The 22,790-nt window shown below is 55.7% G+C and overlaps 3 protein-coding genes across 6 annotated transcripts in view; all 3 read left to right on the forward strand.

The window, feature by feature from the left end:
* SRRM4 (serine/arginine repetitive matrix 4) overlaps positions 1-7,330 on the forward strand; it is a 66,727-nt gene extending 59,397 nt beyond the window's left edge. Inside the window, exons 22-24 of the mRNA XM_068653794.1 lie at positions 1,485-1,628; positions 2,214-5,624; positions 6,556-7,330. Coding sequence (XP_068509895.1) covers positions 1,485-1,628; positions 2,214-2,475 — 406 coding nt within the window. The 3' untranslated portion in view covers positions 2,476-5,624; positions 6,556-7,330. The remainder of the gene's footprint in view (positions 1-1,484; positions 1,629-2,213; positions 5,625-6,555) is intronic.
* A 1,952-nt stretch (positions 7,331-9,282) lies between these two features.
* Positions 9,283-12,798, forward strand: HSPB8 (heat shock protein family B (small) member 8). Of its 2 annotated transcripts, XM_068653820.1 has the most exons (4): positions 9,283-9,434; positions 9,537-10,151; positions 11,147-11,210; positions 12,022-12,798. In XM_068653820.1, exons 2-4 carry the CDS (start codon positions 9,773-9,775, stop codon positions 12,179-12,181), a joined length of 603 nt encoding a protein of 200 aa, XP_068509921.1. In that variant the 5' UTR covers positions 9,283-9,434; positions 9,537-9,772; the 3' UTR covers positions 12,182-12,798. The 2 variants fall into 2 exon arrangements, with proteins under 2 accessions (XP_068509921.1, XP_068509920.1); XM_068653819.1 differs by having other exon boundaries at positions 9,290-10,151.
* Positions 12,799-18,867: 6,069 nt separating this feature from the next.
* The window catches only part of CCDC60 (coiled-coil domain containing 60), a 61,023-nt gene continuing 57,100 nt past the window's right edge, over positions 18,868-22,790 (forward strand). Inside the window, exon 1 of one of the 3 annotated variants that reach the window (XM_068653796.1) lies at positions 18,868-19,577. In XM_068653796.1, the coding sequence (XP_068509897.1) occupies positions 19,170-19,577 (408 nt within the window). In that variant the 5' untranslated portion in view covers positions 18,868-19,169. The remainder of the gene's footprint in view (positions 19,578-22,790) is intronic. The other 2 variants (XM_068653797.1, XM_068653798.1) reach the window with 2 other exon arrangements.

Genomic DNA, 22,790 nt, shown 5'->3' on the forward strand with positions numbered 1-22,790 from the left:
GGTTTATATCTGTATGTTATGTTGGCCTATGGAAATATCTTCCCGTTTATTGCCCCAGAGCTGGTGCTGGTAGCAGAGGAAAGAACCCAGCAGCGAGCCTTTTGCTTTCTGTGGCAAGAGGGGATTTCCTATAGCTGAGAAATACCCACCCTGCATTGATTCAGGAGAATTTCACCCTGAAATGTCCCGCTCTCAGGGCAGGGAGGGAGGCTGGTGTATCCCCAGTACTGAAGCACCGCAGCACCTTGTACTCAGCGGCTCTTCCTCTGCTCCGAGCTGCTGCGAAGGACGCGCTGCTCGGCAGGGTGCACAGATGGCTGCCCGGGGATGTTTGCCAGGGCCTCGTGCAAGCAGGAGGTGCCTCACAGGAAAACCCGGGGAGCTCCAGGGCTGTGAGCAGTGGGCAGAGCGTTAGGCTCCAGCCAGGTCTGCCCATCGCTTCCATCGTCCAAGAAGCCCACGGCAGCCAGCAGCACGCCCCTGCGGCGGGGCTGCAGCCCTTGTCAGAGAGAAATCTTAGTGCAGCAGGGAAAGACGTGCAGCAGGGAAAGCTTTTCAGGGCTGCGGCTCTGCCAAAGAGGTGTCAGGCCCTGAGAAGTGTCCCTGCTGTGTGGGCAGATGCCAGGTACCCTCGTGCTGGCGCTCGTTCAGCCACGCAAGGGGAAGCACGGTCCAGGCGACTCCGCTCACTCCACACCCTGCAGGAGACACACATCTCACAGCTCAGCCCCGGAGATGCCTTTGGGCAGTTGTTTTTTTTTTTTTTTCTTTCTGGTAACATCTCTGCTGCTGAGCATACTGTGAACATTTGGCACCCTTAAATGTTACATTCCCGGGGCTTGATTCCTGCAAGCTGCGACAGTCCCTGCTCTGCCGTAGGAGAACGTTTCCTGTGTGCAGGGCCCGGGCTCCTGCTCTGTAACGTCGCGCTTTGCAGATGGCAGCGAGCAGGGAACGGGGTGTATGAAATCATCCGTGTACCGCAGAAGGGCCTGTGCTGACGTGTACGGGAGTTTAACAACAGATAAAACCATAGCAACCCCGACACTCCTTCTGGCGAGCCGTGTGGCCCTGCAGGGGTACCTGGGGCCCTCGGCGCGCGTGGGGCCCGTTGGCAGCGCTGTGCTCGCCTGGTTTCGCAGCACAGCCAGCAGGAGCAGCTTTAGCAGAGCTGTGGAAATACTGAGCGCAGCTACAGGCATGGGTACGGGGGAACCATCTTAGCTCAGCAGCGTGGGACAGCCGGGAGACTGCTGAATCCTCCAGGCAGCCCAGAACTGGTCGGTGTCTGTCTGTCAGGCCCCACAAGTGTCTCACTGCCCAGCTGGTTGTGTGTGCAGGGCTGATGCCACCAGAGCTCTGAGCTTTAGGGTGCTCCCTGTTGGAGCTGCGCGCCTTTCTGGGTTGTTTTCTGGGCATTCAACCCCAACGCAGCCAACTGCACCCGCACGAGCCCAGCGCTGACTGTTCCCAACCTTCCCTAGGGACCGTGAGCGAGAGCACAAGTACGGCTCCAGCGAGAAGGAGTCGCACAGAGAGCGTGACCGGCAGCGGCGGTGCTCCTACTCGCCCCTGAGGAAACGCAGGAGAGACTCCCCCAGCCACCTGGAAGCGCGGCGCATCACGAGGTACGGGGACATTCTGGGACACCGGCCTGTCCCTTGGAGGGAGGCAGGTTCAGCTGTCCCTGCTGGGGGACGTGGGATGTTCTCTGCTCCCAGCCCTTGCCCGTGGAGGTTTCTCCCATGAGCCTGATCAGCAGGCCCGTCTGCCACTCCTAGAGCTTCAGCATTTCCAGCTAGAGGCAGAGAGAGGATGCAGGGGTCTCGTTTACAGCCACTGAAGAAAAAAGGCAGATGAAGTCAGAGCAGGGACTTGCCCATCAGATACGAGATGCATCCCCCTGCAGGCTTTTTGCTTCGCCCTCTCCTGTGGTCGATATCCCAGGCACAGAGCCTGTAACCCTCACGCTGAGGGCTTCTGGGGACAGCATCAGGCAGAGCCCAGCCTCAGACTTGGTGCTTGGGGCGTTCCCCGGGGCCCTGGAAGTGGGTGGCAGGAATCCCAAAGCCTGTCAGCTACCTACTTTATTTCTTTTAAATAAACAAACAAGCCGGGAGGCTGTCAGTACAGCGTAAGCAGCGCTTACTGGAGGTTTAGGCAGTAAATCTGTCCCGGTGTTCCTGGTAACCCACATCTTTCTGTCCCCACAGTGCCCGCAAGCGCCCCATCCCCTACTATCGGCCCAGTCCTTCCTCCAGCAGCGCCAGCAGCTACTCCTCTTGGTACAGCAGCTTCAGCCGCTCCCCCAGCCGCAGCCGGAGCTACTCCAGCTCCCGGACGAGCCGGAGCCGCAGCTGGAGCAGCAGCAGCGGGGAGGGCAGGAGCCGCAGCCGCAGCTCGGGGCCCAGAAGCAGCCGCAGCCGGAGCAGGAGCTCTGAGTCAGGAGGCAGCTCCGACAGCCTGCGGCGCTAGGGAGTGCCGCCGAGGGCTCGCGCGCTGCCGGCACCTCCGAATTCCTGGCATTCTCCACGTCCTTCCCACCTACCCAGCCATCGAGAGCAATCACCCCGATACCGATGCGATGGCAGCACCGGGTCTCCCTTCCCCACTTCGGACAGAGTAAGAGGCCGCCTGCGCACGGTGCGGCTCCTTCGCCACCTTGCAGAGAGGATGGGTCTGTCCCGGCTCCCCCAGCCGGGGCTGGAAGAAGGGTCGGTGCCCCACGGAGAGCCTGGTACTCCAGATCTGCTCCGTCCTCACCAACAGCCCCCATCTCTCCACCGCTGCCATTCTCCGAGAACTACCAGCTGGTCCAAAGGAAGAATTTGTCTCCCTGCTCTTCTCCTGCCAAACCGGTAGCCAGCAGATTAATTTCCCTTGGAGGAAGAGACACATTTAGGGAGGAATTTGCTGGGAAGCTTTGGTGATGAGTGGGGGTGACCTGTCATAACCAAGGCAAATATCAGGTCCCGTGGGTGTCTCCCCCGGAGTTTCTGCCCACTCTGCAGCAGGCCAATTCCATGAGAATATTTATTTATTGCCAGAAGCCAGTCCCTGCTAGAAATAGAAGGCTAGGAATCCCTCCTGATGTTAATTCCAGGGGAAGAAAAAAAAAAGCTCCTGCCCTTTCCTACCAGGTGTGCGTTCATCTTTCACAGGGTCGTTTTGTTTCCCCCCAGCACTGAGACTCGTGAACGTGCTGAGGTCTGAAGCAGATTTGGGAGTGGGGAGTCAGTGCCACGGCGTGAGAGGTGAGGCTGTGGGGTTCCCCTCTTGGAGGCCTCTCCTGCAGTTTGGGGGCAGTTCAGGTTTTTCTAAGGGTTCCTTGATCTCCGAGAGCAAGGTGGGACTGTGAGGAGCCGAGGGCGCTGGGTTAGCTCCGGAGGGGTACCCGCAGCGGGGTGTAGGGAGAGCACATGGGGCAGAAGGGCTGTGTGTGAGCCAGGGGATCCCAGCTCCACATTCCCTTAACAGACAGCGGTGGTCAATAGAAGGAGGGTTTGGGGCAATAACTTCTCCTTGAGGCTCAGGCTCCCCTTGAAGTCAGGATCAGCCTCATCACTCCAAGTGTAAACCCAGAGGAGATTTTCCCTCCCTGGCACTACACAGCCGAAAAGGCTCCGCTCTCAGCTCTGGCCACGGGGTGACCGAGCGGCTCCCCGACACACGGCGCGGGGTTTGGCCTCCCCCACCACTCCACCGCTGCTCCGAGGCTCTTCCCCTCCCCAGAGCTGCAGCAGGGTGCAGGGGAGCCCAGTTTGGTGCTGGGGGGACAGGAAGGGCCCCCACTAATTGCCTGTTTTTCCCAGGAGGGCCCTGCCTGCCTGGGCGGCCCTGCGGTTTTGTCTCCCTGCCAGGCTTGCCAGCCCAGCTGCCTGCGCAATTACTGTGTTTTGCAGGGTAACAAAGGCTTCTCCCAGCACAGGCTGAGCTGGTGCTGAGGATTTTCTTTCTCTTACAACACCTGGCTGCTTAGAGACGCTAATTTAGGCTTAAGACTTCCCTCCCTCCCTTTTTCCATCCCCTCCCCTTCCATCCTGCCTGATTATTAACAAGTTTGGGCTTAATGAGTCAAGGAGGTGTGTCATGTAAGTGTCACAGAAAAGGGCTAAGGGGAGCCAGCATCTGCTGGAGGAGCAGAGGGCTTAGAAAGAAAAGCAAACTCACCAGATAAAGGGTTACCCAGGGCCCTGCTCCTGCTGGCAGCAGGTAAAGGGGCCAAGCTGTGAGCAGACAAAAGACAAACACAGCCTGGATGATTGCCTTATCAAGCAAATAAGCGTGTTATCTGCTGGTAAAAACAGTAGCGAGGGTTATTCTGCTACCTGGCTGGTACACGGGGAGGCTCGATGCCAGGGGTCCCCTTTTCCCAGTCTCATTCCCACTGCTGGTGCCCCTTGCCCTGTGCCTTCCAGCCCAAGCCCCGCTTATTTCCCAGTGCCCCTGCCTTGTTCCGTGGGTGTAATCTGAGGGTGGCTGAGGCACAGAGCTGGGCTCCTGGGGCTGCTCCGTGGGGAGACATCCAGCTCCTGGGGGCCACTTCCTAGGGCATAGAGAAGCAAATTCTTGGCAGGGCTGAGCAGATCAGGGCACTGTGGCTGAGGATCGAAGACAGGGCGTTCGTGCAGCAGGGTGCTGATTCCTTCCCCCTGCCCTGGGCCTGGCAGCAGCCCCTGGGCCATCTTCTGCAGTGAGCTCCCTTCTCGTAAAGGGCTGAAAACCTCACGCTTCTTCCCCAGAGAGTCTCTCCCAGTTTGCCATTTGAATGCTCCGTAGAAGCCCTGATGGCAGTGAGAGGAGACCCAACCCCAAATCCACCGGTGCACGGAGAGTTGCCCCCTGCCCGCGCACCCCTGAACGCACACTTGGGTCTGCAGCAAGGCAGCAGCGAGCCAGGCGGGCAAAAACCAGGAAAGAAAAGAAGAGCTTCGTGGTGTAAATACCCAAACCCAACGCTGACTGGAGTTCCTCGTGGCTGGGGACGGACGAACAAACACCGCGTCGGGGTCCGGCTGCCCCGCGCCTCCGGGACTGCCTCCGCCTGCACAGTCCATGGCAGCTAAACGCTCCTGGGGTTTCCCAAGTGACTCGCGTCGGAGCAAACCTCTTTATTTATTTATTTATTTATTTATTTATTATTATTAATTATTCTCTTTTTAATCGGACGTCCGAACGGATGCAGGTGGCCGCCGTGAGCAGTATTTATTTATTCTATTTTTTGGGGGGAGGGGGAGGTTGCGGGGAGGGGGGGTGGGAGGGACAATTAAGTTATTTTGGGACCCGTTTGCCTGTTCTGAGCGTCTCCGTGTCGCCGTCGCTGTGTAGAGGTTCTCGCAGCGCCTGCCTCTCAGCCAGGGGCTGTGCTCCAGCTGATGCAAGCCCCGCTTCCCCCCGGCCCCGCTGCCGAAACCGGGCTGCTCGGCACCGCTCCGCCGGCTTCCCTGGGAGGAGGAGGCCGTCGCCAGGACTCCCCGGTGTTGTTTATCGCCGCGCCGTGACCCACCCATGGAAAAACTGAAGAAGCCAGACCGTGAGAGAGCGAGCTGCGTGCGGGAGGTGCTTGCAAAACCCAGCCGCCGGTGACAGGACTGAACCGTCCGTGTGTACACCTGTGTGTGTGTGTATGTGCCTATGTGCATATACATGTGTGTGTTTCCCTTGGTGGTATTTATCTCTTTATTTTTTAACTTATTTAAGGTTTTTCAGTACAAACCAGACCATCGGCCTCCCTGTCAGTGGACAACTGGGTTTTCTGTCAGTTTGCGAGAAGCCCGTGAGCTTTTCTGTCTCTGTGCCTTTGCCAGTGCTTCTTTTTTTTTCTTTTTTTTTTTTTGCATTTTCACTCATTCGTTGCTGTTATGGGATTTTTTGCTTCCAGCTGGCGGGCAGCTCGCTCCTTTTGGTGCAGGTGAATCGCTGCTCAGCAGCAGCCGTTGCACCCCGGACTAGCTGGGGCCTCACCGAGAGCAGCGAGGCTTTGGGGCAATCTCTCTGCCACCTTACGGAAGCGCTGTCTCAAAGGGTAGAGTTCTCTTTCCTCATTCAAGGGCTCCTTCCTGCCCGTGATTTTGTTTCTGTCCCAAGCACCCTGGTTGCCTTTCCACGGCAGAGCACACGACGCAGCACTCACAGCACACGTGTTCCCCCGGGACTCTCCCTGCTCCCTGGACCAGCCTTGTCTTGGGGTTCCTCCTCTCCCACCCCATACATTGGGGCCAGATTCCAGCAAACCCAGCCCAAAATCCCCCTGCGGTTTTGCTGAAAAGCGCAGAGAAGGGATACTTCAAAGCACCGTTGTGTTATTTCATCACGGGTTGCAGCACTTGCTCGTGCTCTGCTTTCTGTTGACCATAACTTTTCTCCATGTTTTTGTTGTTCTGGGGGACTGACGTTGTACCAAACCCGTCTGCAACAGCCAATCAACGTTATTTTGCTATGCATTGTACATATATTGAAAGGGCTGAGAGGACTCAGCCTCTTATTTAATATTTATTTCTCCTATTTATTGAGCATTACTTAGAAAAACTATTTGGGTCTTGCCATTGGGTCCAGGAATGTTGGAGCCTTTTGCATGCAGCGCCGTGTGCCGTATACGCTGGAGAGAGGTGACTTCCCGCGGGGGCTGGCCTCTGCCAGCTCGGGGGCATCTGCCAGACCAACGAGGCTCCTTGGGAGCTCAGCAACCAGAGATTAAGGGAGAAATATCAGGGCTGCGGAGCTCGCTCCTGTCCTCTCCCCAGTGCTGCTATGAGCAGGAGCTCCCGCCTTTGAAACAAAGGTATTTGTTTGCAGTAGGGTGTTTGCTTGAGAAAGGGACGGATTTAGGTGCCTAACTGAAGTCTTCGCCCTTTAGTGTCCCGCGGGGCTTTCTTATCTCCGTACTCGAGGATAAATGATTCCTATCACTTTTGCTGCTACCTGGAAGTTTGCACAGGATCAGGAGGGTTTCTGAAGCACCGCTACATCCGCTGCTGCAGCAACAGCTTCACGGGAAAGCAGCCTGATCTGGGGCTCTTGCTTAGAGAACAGCACCCCGAGCACCAGGGCAGCTCTCCATGTTCAAAATCCAGGGAATGGGGAGATTTAGAACAAAAGCCAAGACGGGAGAAAAGCTGCCAGGGAAGCGGTGTCCCTGTTTTCTTGCCTGTTGGTCGATTCCTTACCAAATTACACCGGCACAGCTGTTCATTTGACTCCGTTGTAAAACTACCTTTGCTTTCCATGGAAATGCATACTGTATTCTTTAGTCTTCCTGGGGTATTTGAGTTGTTAGCCTGTTTAGAAAAAGGGTTCCAATAAAGATTCAGATGGTATCTGGTTCTCATCACAGCCCCGTTTCTCATGTTCCTTTTGGATGCGGCTGGGTGCGGCGGGATATTTTGGGTTCTTTCAGCTGCTCGGTGGGGCAGGACATGTGCCTGCACTCTCAGCTGCTGAGAACCGGGTCCTCAGGGCATGGACTGGAGCAAAAACAGTTGTTCGGGTTCCTGCCAGCTCTCCTTTTCTCGGTGGGCCGGGCTTTTGCTGCCCTTTGCTGTGGGATTTGGGTCACCCCCAGTTCAGCCAACGCTAGCGCAAGCCAGAAACGCAGCTGTTGCACCGGGGGGGTCAGGGTTTGGGGGCTCCACAGGGATGATGCCCCTCACCTGGGGATGCTCCTCGGGACCAGCCGTGTGCGCTGGTCGTGGCACTGGGCTGAGCCCCGATGGCAGCTCAGTTGTGCACCCGGGAAGGCTCCGGCCATGGGACAGAGACAACAGGGACGTGGGGCAGTGTCCCCACGTCCCTCGGCAGATGGGTGGCCGTGCTGCGCTCCCCAGAGCTGACGTGGCACCGCTGGCAGCCGCGGGGCCGGCTGGGCAGTGGGAGGCAACTGGGAGGTTTGGAGTGACAACAGGAGCTAAATCGGGATGGCCCCGGAGAGGGACGTGTGACTAATCGGGATAAACAAGGCGACAAGGCGAATTCCTGGCCAGGGAGGGAGGATGGCCCGGAGCTACTGGGGAAATGCAGGACTGAGGAAGTGGGGAGGCTCCTGGGAATGCAGCAGGGATGGTGGTGGCCATGGGGCTGCACCAAACTTCCCCGAGGCTCAGCCCCTCTTTCCATGGGCTGGTGTCACCCCCAGGACACCTGTGTCACCCCGACTGGGGGGAGCCCTCAGCCAGGCAGGACAAAGGGACAGAGAAAGACGCTTCGGCCTCTGCTGGCAGCCGCCTCCCTGCTCCTCCCAGGCCTCTCCAAGGCGTCCCCTTCGGTCCCCAGGGAGCCCCCGCCATGCCTGGCCGTGCCCCCGCGCACGCAGCGGTGCCGGAGCCAAGGGATGAGCAGGGGAAGCGGCCGCTCCCTACGCCAGCCAAGGCAGCTCCCTCCCCAGCGGTGCCGCGCCGGCGCAGCGTGATTAATGCCGTCAGAGTGACCAGCAGCTGAACCGCCGCGCGGCCTGCAGCGCGTTGCGGCCTCCCCGCTGCAATTAGCGCCGTCGAGTCCATTAGAAAAATTGCAGGAGCGGGAGGCAGAGCCGGGGAGAGGACGCGGCGTGAGGAAGTGGCCCAGCACCCGGCACTGCGCATCCTCGGCGCATCACCCACCCACCCACCCACCCACCCCAGCTGTGCCAGGACCCCCTGCAGGGACACCACCAGGTACCCCCACTCGCACCACCGGGCACCCCGCTCATGCCGCCGCCACCGCACCCCTTCCCCCTGCACGCTGCCCTGTAATTAGCTCCGCCACCACCGCGCGGGCTGTGATTAGCACCTCGCCCTGCTGCGGCAGGGCCGGGCACACGGCGAGGAGGAGGAGGGCGAGGGGGAGAGGACCCTGCCTGGCTGCTCTGTGGGGTCCCGCTCTCCCCAGGCAGTTTGGGAGCATTGCTCCAGGCCCAGCCCCGGGCATCAGCCTGCAAATCCCAACTGGCTTCGTCCCCTCGTGTGCCATGCTGGGGGGTGGTGGTGACGCATTTCCCAGCACAGGGGGCTGCTCGGTGGCACGGGGACACGTGGCCATACAGTGCGGGGGCTGGACCCACCGGGGGGGTATTTTTAATGGGTGACATTGGGGCGATGAGCTCCGGAGTTATTTTTAGGCAGGGGCCAGGGCAGCTGCTGAAAACGCCGTGGCCCCGTGGCTGCAGGGATCCTCGGGCCAGCAGGAGAGGTCAGCTGCCGCAGCCCAGATTCTCCACGGCTGTTTCATCCTCTCCAAAATACTCGGCTGACAGGGCAGGAATTGCAAAACACAGCCTCCCCCCTCCCAAAGCCGTATAAATAGCGCTCGCCCGGCGGCTGGAAGGTTACAGAAGTTTCTCGGCTCCGAGCTCAAGCATTTATTGCGGCTCTCACCCGGGAGCGGCGGGGAAGCCGCACCGTGATTGTAGGAGAGAGAGGGGAGAGATAAGCTTTTAATCTTGGGATATTCGTGTTTGTTTGGTTGTTTTTTTTCTTCTCTGGCCGAGAAGTTTTATTTTCCACCGCCCGATCCCTGGGACTGAAGCCAACCAGGAAGCTTTTTTTTTTTTTCTTTTGGTCCAGAGATCTCCTCCGTCCTTCCTGCACTTGCTTTTCGAGCGCCGAATGGTTCAGCCCTGAATCGGGGTTCCTCCGTCGCCCTCCGCCTGGTGCCGGGGAAGGAGCAGCCCCCACCGCGCCCACCCGAGCCCCCTCCCGTGTGGATGCGCCTGCCCCGGGCCGGGCTCCCCGGGGAATTTTACAGCCAGGAGCGGCCCCACTGAGGCTCCGTGAGCCCCAAGCCGCCGGAGCGGCGAGCCATGGCCGACAGCCAGCTGCCCTTCTCCTGCCATTACCCCGGCAGGCGAAGCGTCCGCGACCCTTTCCGGGAGCCCGGCTTGACCTCGCGCCTCCTGGACGATGATTTCGGCATGTCGCCCTTCCCCGGGGACCTGACGGCGGACTGGCCCGACTGGGCTCGGCCCCGGCTCACCACCACCTGGCCGGGCCCGCTGCGCGCCGGCATGGCCCGCGCCTCCGCCATGGCCCCCGGCTACGGCGCCCGTTTCGGGGGGTACCCCGAGAGCCGCAGCCCCGTGCCCGCCTCCCGCGAGCCCTGGAAGGTGTGCGTCAACGTGCACAGCTTCAAACCCGAGGAGCTGACGGTCAAAACCAAGGACGGCTACGTGGAGGTGTCAGGTGAGAGCCAAAGTGCGGGGACGAGGAGGAGGAGGAGGATGGGGCGCAAAGGTCCCGCCCTGCCTGCGGCCACCCCACGGGCTTGGCGCAGAAGGGGTTGGGGATGTGGTGGGGGACCCTGCTCAGGAGCCGCGGTGGCATGCTTGCTGCCCAAATGGGAAGGAAAGGCCTCCTTTGGGGTAAATCTCCCCAATTTTAGTCCCAGCTGGCACCCAGCAGCGAGCTGCCGAGAGAGGCCCCAGCTTGTCTGGGTTAATTATAGCCGTGTGAGGCCAGAGCAGAGGGAGAGAGGGAGATTCCCTTTAAAGGGGCCGAGAGCGAGGCAGCCAGAAGCACCTCCCTAAAAATCCAGCCGCGACGCCCCAACACGTCGCCCCCAGCCCCGAGCATCCCCCGGGCTGACATCCCACACCTCCTGGGGCTGCCACAGTGCAGTATTTGCCCTGGGGGCTGATTTGGGGTGTCGGGGGACACTGTGGGTTGGGGGGGCCTGGGCAGCCTCGGAGCTCCAGACCCATCGGGGGGGTCCTCATGCAGCACCTGGCAGCTGGCGGAGGATGGGGACGAGGGGATGGGGCCCCTGCAAAGATTTTATCACGTCTGGGGGCTCCTTCAGCTCCATCTCTTGGCAGCAAGCAGGACCCAGGCCTTCATGGGAAACAAAGGTGTTTGGCCGGGGAAAACACCCCCTCCTCTTCTACTTCCTTCTCCTCCGAGCAGTGCAGCCCCAGAGGCCGGGCACTTGCTGCTGCCTCAAGCTGCTGGCATCTCCCTTCCCTTTTTTTTTTAACAATCACTTCATTGTGACGATTGCTCCCATTTTAAGCTCAAGGCCTGGCTGGGTCTGGTGTCTCCCTCCCCACGTGGAAGCCTCTATGCTGGGGAAGGGAAAACCTCTCCTTTGGAAACTTTCCTGGGTTTGGTTTTGTTTTGCTTGTTGGGTTAACCAGAGGAGCCCTGCGGGGTGGTGACACTGCCTTTGTCCTTCCCCCCAGGCAAACACGAGGAGCAGCAGGTGGAAGGAGGCATCGTCTCCAAGAACTTCACCAAGAAAATCCAGTAGGTATCACCCGGCCCCAGGGCATCCTCCTACGCCCTCTACAAGCACAACCCCATCCCCGTGACATGGGATGGCCACAGCACTGCTGTCTCCACCCCAAAATCCGCCCTGACACAAGAGCGGGCAGGCACGGAGCGGCGCCCACGGTGCTTTTCGGTCCCCTCCCTGCATTTTGGACCCCAGCAGGAGAGGGGTGCACGGTGCCAGCACATCCTGCGGGGCCGCGATGCGCTGATCCCATCACCAGCCCCAAAATACACCCATTCATCAGCGCGCGGCCGCGTGCGTACCCGAGTACACATCCGAGTGATGTCAGGCAGATCGCTATCGCCTTGACTCACTCGGCTAAGAGCAGCGGGGAAGGGGAGCCAGCGCCAGGTGCAAACCGCAAGCAAGCAGCGGGGGCTTTTTGCCGCTTGGCTTCCCCAAAATATTCCTGGGAAAAGGCTGCGTGCGCGGAGCGGCCGCGCCGGGCGAGAGGCAGGCGCCGAGGCTCCTTTTACGGGCAAGGCGCCGGGCACGGGGCTGATTTACTCGTGCTCGGCAGAAGCCGGCGCAGGCGGCGGTGACGTCCTGTCAAACACATCTGCCGTGGAGATTAAACAGAGCGCCCGGCGGGTGGCGAGGCGGCCAAGAGACCGCTCTAAATATCCCCGGCGCGTTCCTGGGAGCTCCGGGAACAACGGGGGGATTCGGGGAGCGCCGCGGGGGCTGCTGACCCTGCCCATGTGGGCATTCCCAGCAGGGATGCTGTGAGCCACGCGGCCACCCCAGCTCCCAAACCCGTTTGTCTCTCTGTCCCCATTCCAGGCTGCCCTATGAGGTGGATCCCATCACCGTCTTCGCCTCCTTGTCGCCGGAGGGGCTGCTGATCATCGAGGCGCCCCAGATCCCCCCGTACCAGCAGTACGGCGAGGGCAGCTGCGGCGGCGACATCCCTGTGGACAGCCCAGAGGCCACCTGCGCCTGACGGCCCCCCACACCCCAGCGGCCTCCTCTCTGCTCCCCGCTCCCCCCTGACCCCGCTCCCCAGTCCCCGGCGGGGTGGCCCCGGGGCACAGCCTCTCCTGCTCGCGGGGACGGCAGCGCCCGCCGCCCCCCGGGACCAGCTGCCACGGCCACCAGGCCACTGTCACCGCGGTTTTGCGGCGGTCTGATGCTCCGGTAGAGGGTTTTGTGTCTGTCAGACCGGGCAGAACGGGTGTCCTCGGTACGGTCCTGTTGTTTTTTGTTTTTTTTTTTTCTGTAAGGTGAGCGGGCGGGATGTTTGTAACGATAGCGAAAAAGTGCCCTTTCCTCCTCTTAAATCGAAGTGGAATCCTGTGGTCCTGTGTCGTCTTCTTCTTCTCTGTTTTTGGTGTTTGTTTTTTTTTTGAACTCCACAAACGGCCCCTCGCCAGCCCGAAGGCACGCGTCCGGCAGCAAGGGCCGATGGCACAGCCCTGTCCCCCCGACAGCCAAACCCCCACCGGACCTGCTGAGAAACGTAAACTGTCTGCATGTTTGAACATTTTTTTTTCTTTTTCCAAAGAGAACTTGTGCTTTTACTTTTCAGACTTGAGGAATAAAGATGAGTTGATGTTCTTAGCCTCTGCTGGTCTTGGCTGAGCTGGAGGGCTGGGAGGCGAGGGCAGGGGCGGATGGGGATGCTCCTGGGCATTTCCGTGCCCTCTGGATGGGCTGCACGCCTTTCTTCCTACTTGGGGATGCTAAACCAGCCTCTCAGCTGGGAAATCGGGGTTTGTCCCCACACCCTCCCCACTCACACGTCCCCCAGCAAGCTCCTGGCCACAGCTCAGCCCTGCAACCCAATGCCCAGGGCACGGCAAAGCAGTGGTGCCAATGGGCGCCTGGAGCAGGCACCTGGTTTTCCATGGCGCCAGGAGGGCCTTGGAGTTAAAAATACAGCTCACATGCTGCACCCGGGCTCGTTCGGGGCTTGGTTACCAACAACAGCCCCGCCATGTGCTATAAATCCTGGCCCTGGCATTCCCCCGAGCACAGCAGCCTTGCTCGCATAGGGGCTGGGGGGGATGAGCTGCAGCTGAGCCCCGCTCCACCCCCGGGTATTTGGGGAGGGCTCCAGGCCTGGGGCATGGAGAGCCCAGGTTTGGCCCTTTGGGAGCTGGAGCAGAGGTAGGAGCTGCTGGGTGGGTGTTGGTGAAATGGGAGCATGTGATTCAGCCTCTAAAACCCAGCAAATGTCCCCAAACTGCCCTGGGGGGTGGTGAGGGATTGCCCAGCTGGGTTCTGTTCGCAGCGTTCCCTCCTGCTCATCTGCAGCTGGGGGAAAGTGGTTTATTTCTTTATTCACCTCCTGGTCTATTTGGTTCTGTTTCCCAAGGAACTCCTTAATAACACCTTAGAAACAATGCTGTGAAGTGCACCAGTGGTAATTCCTTACCAGCTGAGGCTGCATCGGCAACACAGCCCCCTAACAGGGGCAGCTTGCCGGGGCCTCGTTGGTGAGCACCCCCTCGAGCTGCTGGATCCTCCGGGAACCCCATGCCAACAAAATAGGTGCAGATCAACACTTTTTTTTTTTTTTTTTAAGTACTGTCTGATCGCTGCAGCGAGGGAGGCTTTAAAAATAAATACTGCTCCGAGTGCTTCAGCAGGTGGAGGAACAGGTTTGGAAACGCCGCGGCGTGATTCCAGCAGCTCGGCCCCATGCCCAGGGCTTTCTGTCTGTCCTCAGCCCCTGGGTGAGCTGAGGCTGTGAAACCATCAGCCCCATAACAAAACACTGCGATAGCCGCTCCAATTACATTATGTTTTTATGGCCTCGTTGCAATTAGGCTGCATTTTATGGTGTCACGGCGTATTACCCCTTGTGGCTTAATACCTGCTCTGGCGTGGGGCCTCCCATGCAGGGAGCACCGAGGGGTGTCCCACATTTTCCCCCCCCCGGGGATGAGGCAAGCTCCGTGCGTGTCCCCGAGGATTCGTTTCCCAAAAATGGAAGCAAAAAGCTGAACTGATCGCTTTTGGCTGGCAGCACGCGGGGCAGGGTAAGCAGCACACAGGCAGCTCCGGGGAGGGCTGGAGGCACCAGGCATCCTCGGAGGGCCCCTGTTGTCCTGTGGCTGAGGGGAATCTGTGCCCCTCACCCCCTACTGGCTCCCCCCTGCCCTGCTCAGGTCACTGCAGGGCTCGATGCGGCTCCTTGGGCGTTTTTTCCTTCCCAGAGCATCCCTCAGCGTGCTTCCGGCTGGCTCTCACACAAACCCAGGCTCACTCAGCATGAATCCGTTCCTTTTCTCCCCAGAGACCATCCCATGATGGTTCTGGTTTTCCTCTGCTGAAGTCCACATCGTTTTTACATACTTTTTTTTTCATGTTTCTATTTGGAGTTCCTCCTCCTTTGGAGGCTTTGCTTTGCTGCATCCCTGTTCTCTACTTGCAGAGCAAATCTCATCTCCCTTTTTTTCCCTGATGTCTCCAAAGAGGTGCTTTTGTCACACGATGGTCACTGGGACAGAGAAGCAAAAATGCCTACTTTTCCCATAATAAAAATGAACCCGATGCCATAGAAATAACACAACCAGGTGCCTTTCCATGCCTTAAATCAGGGGCTGAGCACTTCAGCAGCAGCTCCCAGCCTGTGCTACCACCCTGTGGAGCATCACCAGCCCCTTCCAGGGACCCCCGCTTCCTTCCCCAGCAAATAATGCGCTGTACCCATGCGGGAGGACTTCTGGAAACACCACAGATAACTAAGGGCTGTCCTGCCATTTGGTGTAGCAGACAGATGCTCTGCAGCAATCCCCCCCCCCCCCCCCCCAAGAAGCCCAATTCCCTCTCCCTTTTCCTCTTTCATCTTGCAACAAAAAGCCCCCTGTCCAAGGCAGCCTTGGAGATCTCTCCTTATTAAGCAATCTCCTTGAAACACATTACATCAGCTGAGGAGGGTGGTCATGAAGCACAGAAAGCCTGCAGAAGAGCTCATTAGAACAAAAAAAATCACAACTAATTGGAATAAATCAAGCTAAACCATCTCCAGCGTGAAGGTAAAGCAAGGTGCAAGTGAGTGCTTTTCCTAGGCTGGTGCTGACCCCAGGCTCCTCTCTGGAGCAAAGACCTGGCCTCGTGGGAAGGCTGCAGTGTTTCTGCTGCTGGGATGGAGCGAAAGGTGACACAGAGCTGGGCCTATGGGTTTTGAGGGTTTTTAGTTGGTGGCAGTGAGACCGCGTTGGCTTGAAGTCACTTCTCCTCTGGTCTGGAAAGAGGTGTGGGATGTGCACCCTGAGATGGGTGCTGGGGGGCACCTTAGGGTTCCTGCACCTCCCAAGAGAAGTTTTGGAGGTCTCATCATGCTCCTCACCACAGTTAACACCAAGGGTGCCAGGGAGCACGGGGCAGCAGCACCAGGGTGCCCCACGGTGCTGGCTGTGGCTGGGGCACCAGGGCTGGTGGCATCACTGCCACTTGTGCTACGAAGGGACGTCGCTCCAGCACAGGGAAATGAATTAGTTTCATTAAGTCGAAACGATTAGCTCCAGGCATTGATAATGGTACTTAATGGGTGTAATACATTTTTTTGCGATTATGCTGTTGTATACAGCGGTGTATATCATTAATATCCCTCTTTAAACCTCCTTCCTTTCACTGCCACTCGTTATTTTTGAGTCCTCATGCCCGAGCACACTGAGCTACCTGTGGGGGCTCTGCCCACAAGGAACACCCTGGCTGAGCTGGTGGCCAGGATCAATGGGCAGCAGGAGGATGGGATTTGGCTGCAGGAGATGGGGAAAAGCCTGGAGCTCTCCATTGCCCCCTAGGAGCATCACCACCTTCTCCATGCTCTTGCTGAAATATGGCATTGCCCTGAGGAACAGCCAAGCCCGGTGGCTCTCCTGCTCCTTCCTCTCCCGACCCCTTGCGATCTGATTAATTCGTTAGGATTAACCTCTCTTTAACAGCTTGATTAGCTGCATTTTAAAACTCCATTTGTTTTCCTCTTTGCATCAAGCCTGAGCCAAAAAAAGCGGCCAATTTGCAGCGACGCTGATTGGCTGCAATTTCCGAAAATCAGCGCAAGTTGCGGGGAGGCGTGCTCGGCATTTCGATCCCTGCTCGGTGATCAGGAGCTAGCTTTGGGGGAGAAAACAGCAGGAATGGCTCCCAGCGAGGGAGGAGGGAAATGTCCTGCTGGGGGGGGACTGGGGCCCACACGAAGTGATGAGCATGGGGCAGCAGGGCCAGCCCCCAGCGGGGTTTGATGGCCAAAGATCTGCTCGTGTGGTCCAGGAGCTGTTTGGGTGAACTGGCTTGGGGTCGGGCTTGCATTATTTATGCAGCTGCTGAGCTTGAAGGCAACCCCCTGACCCGCAGTTAGCTCTCAATTCATCCCTTGGGTGCTTCCTTTAGGTGGAAATCAATGCCTGAGCATCGACGGGCAGTACAAGTCATTGACATGTACACGTGCGTGCCTGCAGCTTCACCTAGTTAGGAAAGCAGGTTCAAAGCAGGTTCGCAGTGGGTTCAGAGCTCTGCTAGGGAGTATTTTCCTCCTTCCCAAAGCTAAACAAGCATAAAATGAGCAGAAATCGCCACAAAGCCAAGCACAGGGCTTTGCTGAGTGGGACCGCACTGCTCGAAGCCAGGCTCACCACCAGCCTGCGTGGTGGTGCTGGGGCTGGGGAATTCTCGGAAGCCGTCTGTGAGCTGTCAAAATATCTCATAAGCGGCAGCTGGGGCTTAAAATGCTTCACGCTGCCGCACAATTTAGGGGGAAGCATCTCGCATTTCCATAGCCATCCAGTGCGATTTCCTGAAATTGCAATGATATGAGAAAATGTCTTTTAAAGTGGCACCCAGATGGCGGGGGGGGGGGGGGGGGGAATTGCGCTGCTTGAATTCTACTCGGGTACACTGAAGCTCAAAGGACCTTAAAGGTCGTGTAGGATTTTCCCTGGCGTGGGGCTGTGGTGTTTGGCCACCAACCCCCTGAGAGCTGCAGAGCTGGCTCTGAATCCATCCTCAAATAATCCAAACCCATCCTCAAATAATCCTAATCCATCCTCAAACTGTGTGCCCACCACCGGCGCTTTTCCTTTTGCGATGGGGTGAGGTTTGGGCAGCTTTGCAGGAGCTCGAGGTCCCCTCCCAATCCTCAGGGCATCTTCACGCCCACCTCCATTTTCTGCCTCGTGTAAACTCCCCCCCGCGCCTGCCGCAGGGCACAAAATGGAGGACGGTGCCGGTGAGGGGGCGGCTGCTGTTTTTGGAAGGATCTCTTTTTGGAAGGATTTCTTTGAGGTTTGGGAGCAGCGAAGATGCTGTGAGACCGAGATCTGACAGCACCTCAGGTTCCTCAGCCTGTGAGGCGCAGCGCTCATGAGCCAGGCCACAGCGGCCTCACTGCAAGGAGCCGAGAGCTGCCTGCCCCCCAAAGCACCCGTGAGGCCCCAAATCTCTTCATTTTCTGCACCAGGGAGTTCATGAGGGCTGGGTGGTCGGTGCTCCCAAAGGCTGGGAGCTGGGACGCAGCTATCGTGTGGAGAAAATGGACATGTGGAGAAAAGGGTGAGGACTGAAGGAGGAGGCTGCTCCCACAAAGCTGCCAAAACCAAAGGGCTGCTGAGCTCAGGAACAGCTTGGCGTATCTATGGCTGTCCTTGAGGGGTAAGAAAATAAAAGCTAAGGACAAAATGAAAAGAAATAGCCTTACAGGCGGTGACAGCAAACACTGAGGACAGCGGTGACGAGCGTAACCTCCTCCTCTGCAGCAGCAACAGAGAAGAAGATAGGGCTGTAATTGGTAAAAGCTGTTAAATTGCCACCAAAAATTGTAAGTTGGACAGAGAAATGACATGGAAGGAAAAGAGGAATAAATGCATACCTGTCTGTCCCCAAATGCCTTGTGGAATGGGAGCTGGCAATGAACAGGGTGGGAGAGAAACATGCCCGAGAGACAGGCAAAGGCTGCACCCAGCACCTGCTGTGGAAATGCCTTCATGTGCTGACCCCCAAACCACAGATTTTCAAGGTTTTGAGGCTGTTTTTTTGTTGTTGTTGTTTTAATAAAAAAACAAGCATGCACTGGGCAGCAGCACAAAGTGGGGCACACATTAGGCACAACCCCAAAGCACAACAGCACTGCAGCCTGCAAGAGCAATCAAGCATCTTTTTTTTCAGATGCAGAAGCATCGTTGTGTTGGTGCAGAAGCACATTTTTAGGCATTAATGCTGCTTCCGAATCCCACTTCCATAGTTGTCAGAACCTTGCTGTGGTATTTCTCACAGCTGTGGCAGCTACCAGGCATGGGGGTGTTTCTTCTCAGCTGCAAACAGCCACGACCGTGCTGCGGCCAAGGAGAAACTCCTTGGTGCAAAGCTCGTTCCTCAGCCATGCAACGGGTTCATTGCATGGCCCCTCGTGCATGGCCCCGTGCAATGCTCACTGCTCGGCCCCTCGCGCGCGGTCCCGTGCAACGTTTGCTGCTCGGGCGCGTGCACGGCGGGAGGGGGGGGGCGCTGTGCTCGCGGCGTTTCCCGGGTGACGGCGGGCGCGCGGCTCCTCGCGGCAGCGGCGCCGCCTCAGGGCTGCCTCAGGGGGTGGCGGGGCTGAGGGGGGGTCCGGTCCTCAGGCGGCTCCCCCACAGGGGTTAGGGGTGAGGGGCTCGCTGCGTGAGGGGTTGTGGGCAGGGGGAGGCTGAAAACGGTGGAAAATAAAGTTTCCGTGAGGTGGAGCCCTTCAGAGGGGTGCGCCGGGTGCTCCCCAGGAGGCAGGTTGGGTTTTGGGGTCCCCTGAGGTTTAGGGTTCGTTCTGCAGGGTGAGGGGGAGTGAGGGGTAAGGTGGTGTTAGTCCGTGGATGCTGCGGTGTTACACCTCAGAAGGGTAGGAAGAAAGCTCGCTTGGAGGTTTGGGCAGCAGGTGTTTGTTTTCATGACTGGAAAAGTGGAATTATTGATAGCATAGGGAGTTAAAACACAGCGATAACCCTTCAGGAGCAATGCCAGCACCAGGTGCGCCTCAGAGCAGCAAAGTTGAGGCACCTGTGGCCAACAGCACAGGTAAAAGTGGCAGGCCCAAGGCACCTTTGTTGCCAGACTCTGCTAAAACCGGTGGGGTTAAGGTGCTGGCAGCCACTAGGGTGTTGAACCCTCAGGATTTTGTGCGCGTTCAGGCTTTGCCTGGCGTTGCTCAGAAGGAAGGGAAGGTCTTGGCCAGAAGCAGGACGATTTACAGAAGCAGTGAGCCTTCAAGAAAACAAGTGTTCTGGGAAAACTACCACAGGAGGCAAAAGCAATTCACACAGGGACACTTCACCCCCGTGGGGAAGCCATACCGGGAGCTTGGTGAGATTCTATACACAGACCCAAAGAAACTTACCCTCTACTCCTTGGGACAGCTCGCGCAGGTAGGCACAACTTTCCTGTTTGTGTTTAAAATAAAAAATCAAGGAGGCTTTTCTCCTAAGTGCTTTGCATACCCCTACTTCCTGGGAGAAGAATGACTATTTCTGTTTAATGAAGTGTTTGAAATATTCTATGCCTTTCTGTCAGTAATTGTGATCTGCTTTTATATTTGATAGAAGTAGGGTCTTTGTAGGTAAAGTGTAACCTCTTTGACACGTGTATTATGATTTTGGGAACTGATTTTCGTAATTTCTCTAAAGTTCTTCATGAGAGCAATTAAAATGGAGCAAAGATGATAGCAGATTAATGAACGAAAAGGAAAGTGTAGGATAATGAGCATACTTAAAGGAGAATACTCGGGGCAAGGTACGAGATCCATCTTGAGAGGTCCTTGAAGGAGAGGAATCGTGCTGAGGGCATGAGGATAACAGGGGTAAGGCAGGGATGAGAAATGGTGGTGGTTAAGGGGAGGGCACAAAGCTCAAAGTTGAGCATAAGAAGGGTATGAAGAGTAATGTGTTTGTGAGACAATTCATGTAGGTACGGATGGCTTTGGTGGTGGTGATGGATTAATTATTTTCTTTTTTATTTTGTGTCCATATTTCAGTTTCTGGAAGGTCTAACAGGATTAGCTTGGAGTGCCTGTGTTTGTGAACATTGTTATTTTCTCCTGGTCTCCATGGTGCTACATACCTGTGAACTCCCTGGGTCTTTTTCTATCTCAAGTTGCTTTTAAATGCAGCTGGAATCATTAAACCCCAAGGACAAGGACCAAGCTGCTGATCCTTGAGATGAGACTGGAGCATTGTGCCATTTTCTTTCCATTCTGCCGTTGCTTCATGCAAGGACATCTGGAGCAACCTGAGTTTTCTGTGCTCCTTTGGGTAGAGAGCAGTTTTCCTTGTGGTCTCTGTGCACAGAGAGGAGTAACTCCTGGCTCTGCAGCCCACAATCTGCACATTTGGTCCCTGCGACTTTGAGCCTGCGCCTTCTAATGGGGTGCCCAAGGGATACTCTCTGGCAGCTGCTACAGAAGCAGCATGGTTGTTATTTAGGGTAGGCAGGAACAGGAGAGAAGGCACTGTTGTGTTGTGTGAGTAAAGGCTCCCAAAGGGAGTTGAGGTGTACCCAAAGGCTTCTGTGGGGAGCACTTTTTGATGGGAGAAAGTGGTGCTGTATGTGTTTTTTAGGGTCGTAATTAGGGTTAGGCTTAGTGTCCTGGTTACACCACTAGATGTGTAGTTGTGTGATTTGTGCTTTAGATGCATGAAGCTGAAGCTGTTGGGGGATATAATTGCACATCCTTCCTTTTTGCGGAGAACGTGGCTCAAAGCATTAGATAGTCTTGAAATACCAGGCTAACTATTTTATTTTTCCCTAAAGGGAATTTGGTTACTGAGTTAGAAAATCTAAACGCTTTCTTGGTACTGAATCTGACCAGTTTTTGGCTTCCCTCCATCAGGACAGACTGGGGAAAACCCTTAATTTCATGCTGTTCATACACCAAGTCTCACTACTGAAGCTACTCTGCAGATACCTATTTAAGTGTGTTTTTTCAAAGATACTAAAACAAACAAACAACGTATTCCTACTGCCTATTTGAAAAATACTTCATATATAGCAAAAACACAGGTTATGGGTTTTTTACCCCCATTGCCACCCACCCCAGCAGTCTCTGTGCTATTCAGAACACCTTGAAAAGATTGTAGGTCTACTGGATGTGTCTAATTACAGGTGTCTGAGAGCATAATATTCCTAGTGTTAAGAAACATGCTCTCCTTAATTATTGCATTTGTACTCATCTCTGCTTTCTGAGTTAATGTTTTCCTCAGCAAGAACTACAGCTGATGATTTGCAGTGGTGAATAAATTTTTTTCGTAAACTGCAAGATGATGATAAAAGGCCTGTGGGTTCAATGGGACTTGGGTGTGCTAATATCTGCCAGCAGATTACACTTTGTAAGCTGGTATTATCAAAAATAAGATCTTAAGAGCTAAAAATATTTGCGTAATAAGTGTGCTGGGGTAGTTACACAAAATGATGTGGACGTTGGATATGTAGTAATTGCATGTTTAAAATCCTTTCTATACATATACGTGATGACAACAAACGTGTTTAGAAAAGCGATATGTTCATTGATGCTTTTTGTGTCTGTATTAAGTAAATTTGACAGCTGAAGCCTGGTATTTGAAAGTTCTGTTGCATTGGAAACTCTGCTGTCCTGTGGTCACACGGGGAGTACAGCATCTGTCTTACAATACAAGTACTAAGTAAAGCTGGGTCCATGCAGTGAAAGAATTTCTTTCCCGTGCAGCCTGATGGAACAAAGTAACCCCCTTCCAAACTTCTAGCGGTACCACAGAGGGAGGGGGGAAGCTCAGCAACTGGAGAAGTATCCTGAGAAGTTGAATGGGTCATGCATTTTAACCAGAGCAGCTTCCCGACAGTTTTTAAGTTCTTGCCTATCAAAATTCCCTGGCCTGGGAGGGAGTGGCTGCCTGGTTCTGCGTTGTCAGTAGGTGTCCGTGCCCACATAGCGTGATGGAACCCTTCAAGCTTCCCTTACAAATAATTGCAAGTTAGTTTTGTCTGAGATGTTTTTTCCCCCCATTCTCAAAGGTCGGGCATGCATTGCAGACAGCGCTGATTCGTTAACAGTCAAAGAGTGTAGCTTTCCAGACAGTATTTTTGATTTTTTTTTGTAAGTGTTCAGAGCAACGTGTTAAAGGTTTTTTTTCTTATTCTTTAATGTAACAATGCATGGTGATGTTAGTCATCTTTTATCATGTTTATATAGCTTCTTTCCCTTAATTGCTATGACAAATTAATTTGTAAAACCTCTGCAGTGACTTGTTGACTTTTTATGTGGGAGAAAGTTGGCTTTCCTGACCAAGCCCTAAAAACAATCCAAGTCCACAAAATCTTCAGTGTTATTAGTGTCAAAGCCTGCTCTGTACTTGTCATAAAAATCTATACTGTAATTGTGTGCTTTAGGTAAATAGATCACCAGATAAGACTGACAACAGCATCAGCAATGAAAGGTTTTAAGCTGGAAACTGGAGAAGAAAATGGAGCAATTTCTTTCAAGAGAGAAATTACACTGATGTTATTTGTTACTGCTCCAGTTAAAGATCCGTCAGTTTCCAATCTAATACCTCACTTCCCAGAAGACTGAAAAAATGTATTGCAAGGCAGAATTTAGAATGTAGGGAACC

This window comes from Anas acuta, chromosome 17 (assembly GCF_963932015.1).
Source record: "Anas acuta chromosome 17, bAnaAcu1.1, whole genome shotgun sequence".
NCBI lineage: Eukaryota > Metazoa > Chordata > Aves > Anseriformes > Anatidae > Anas > Anas acuta.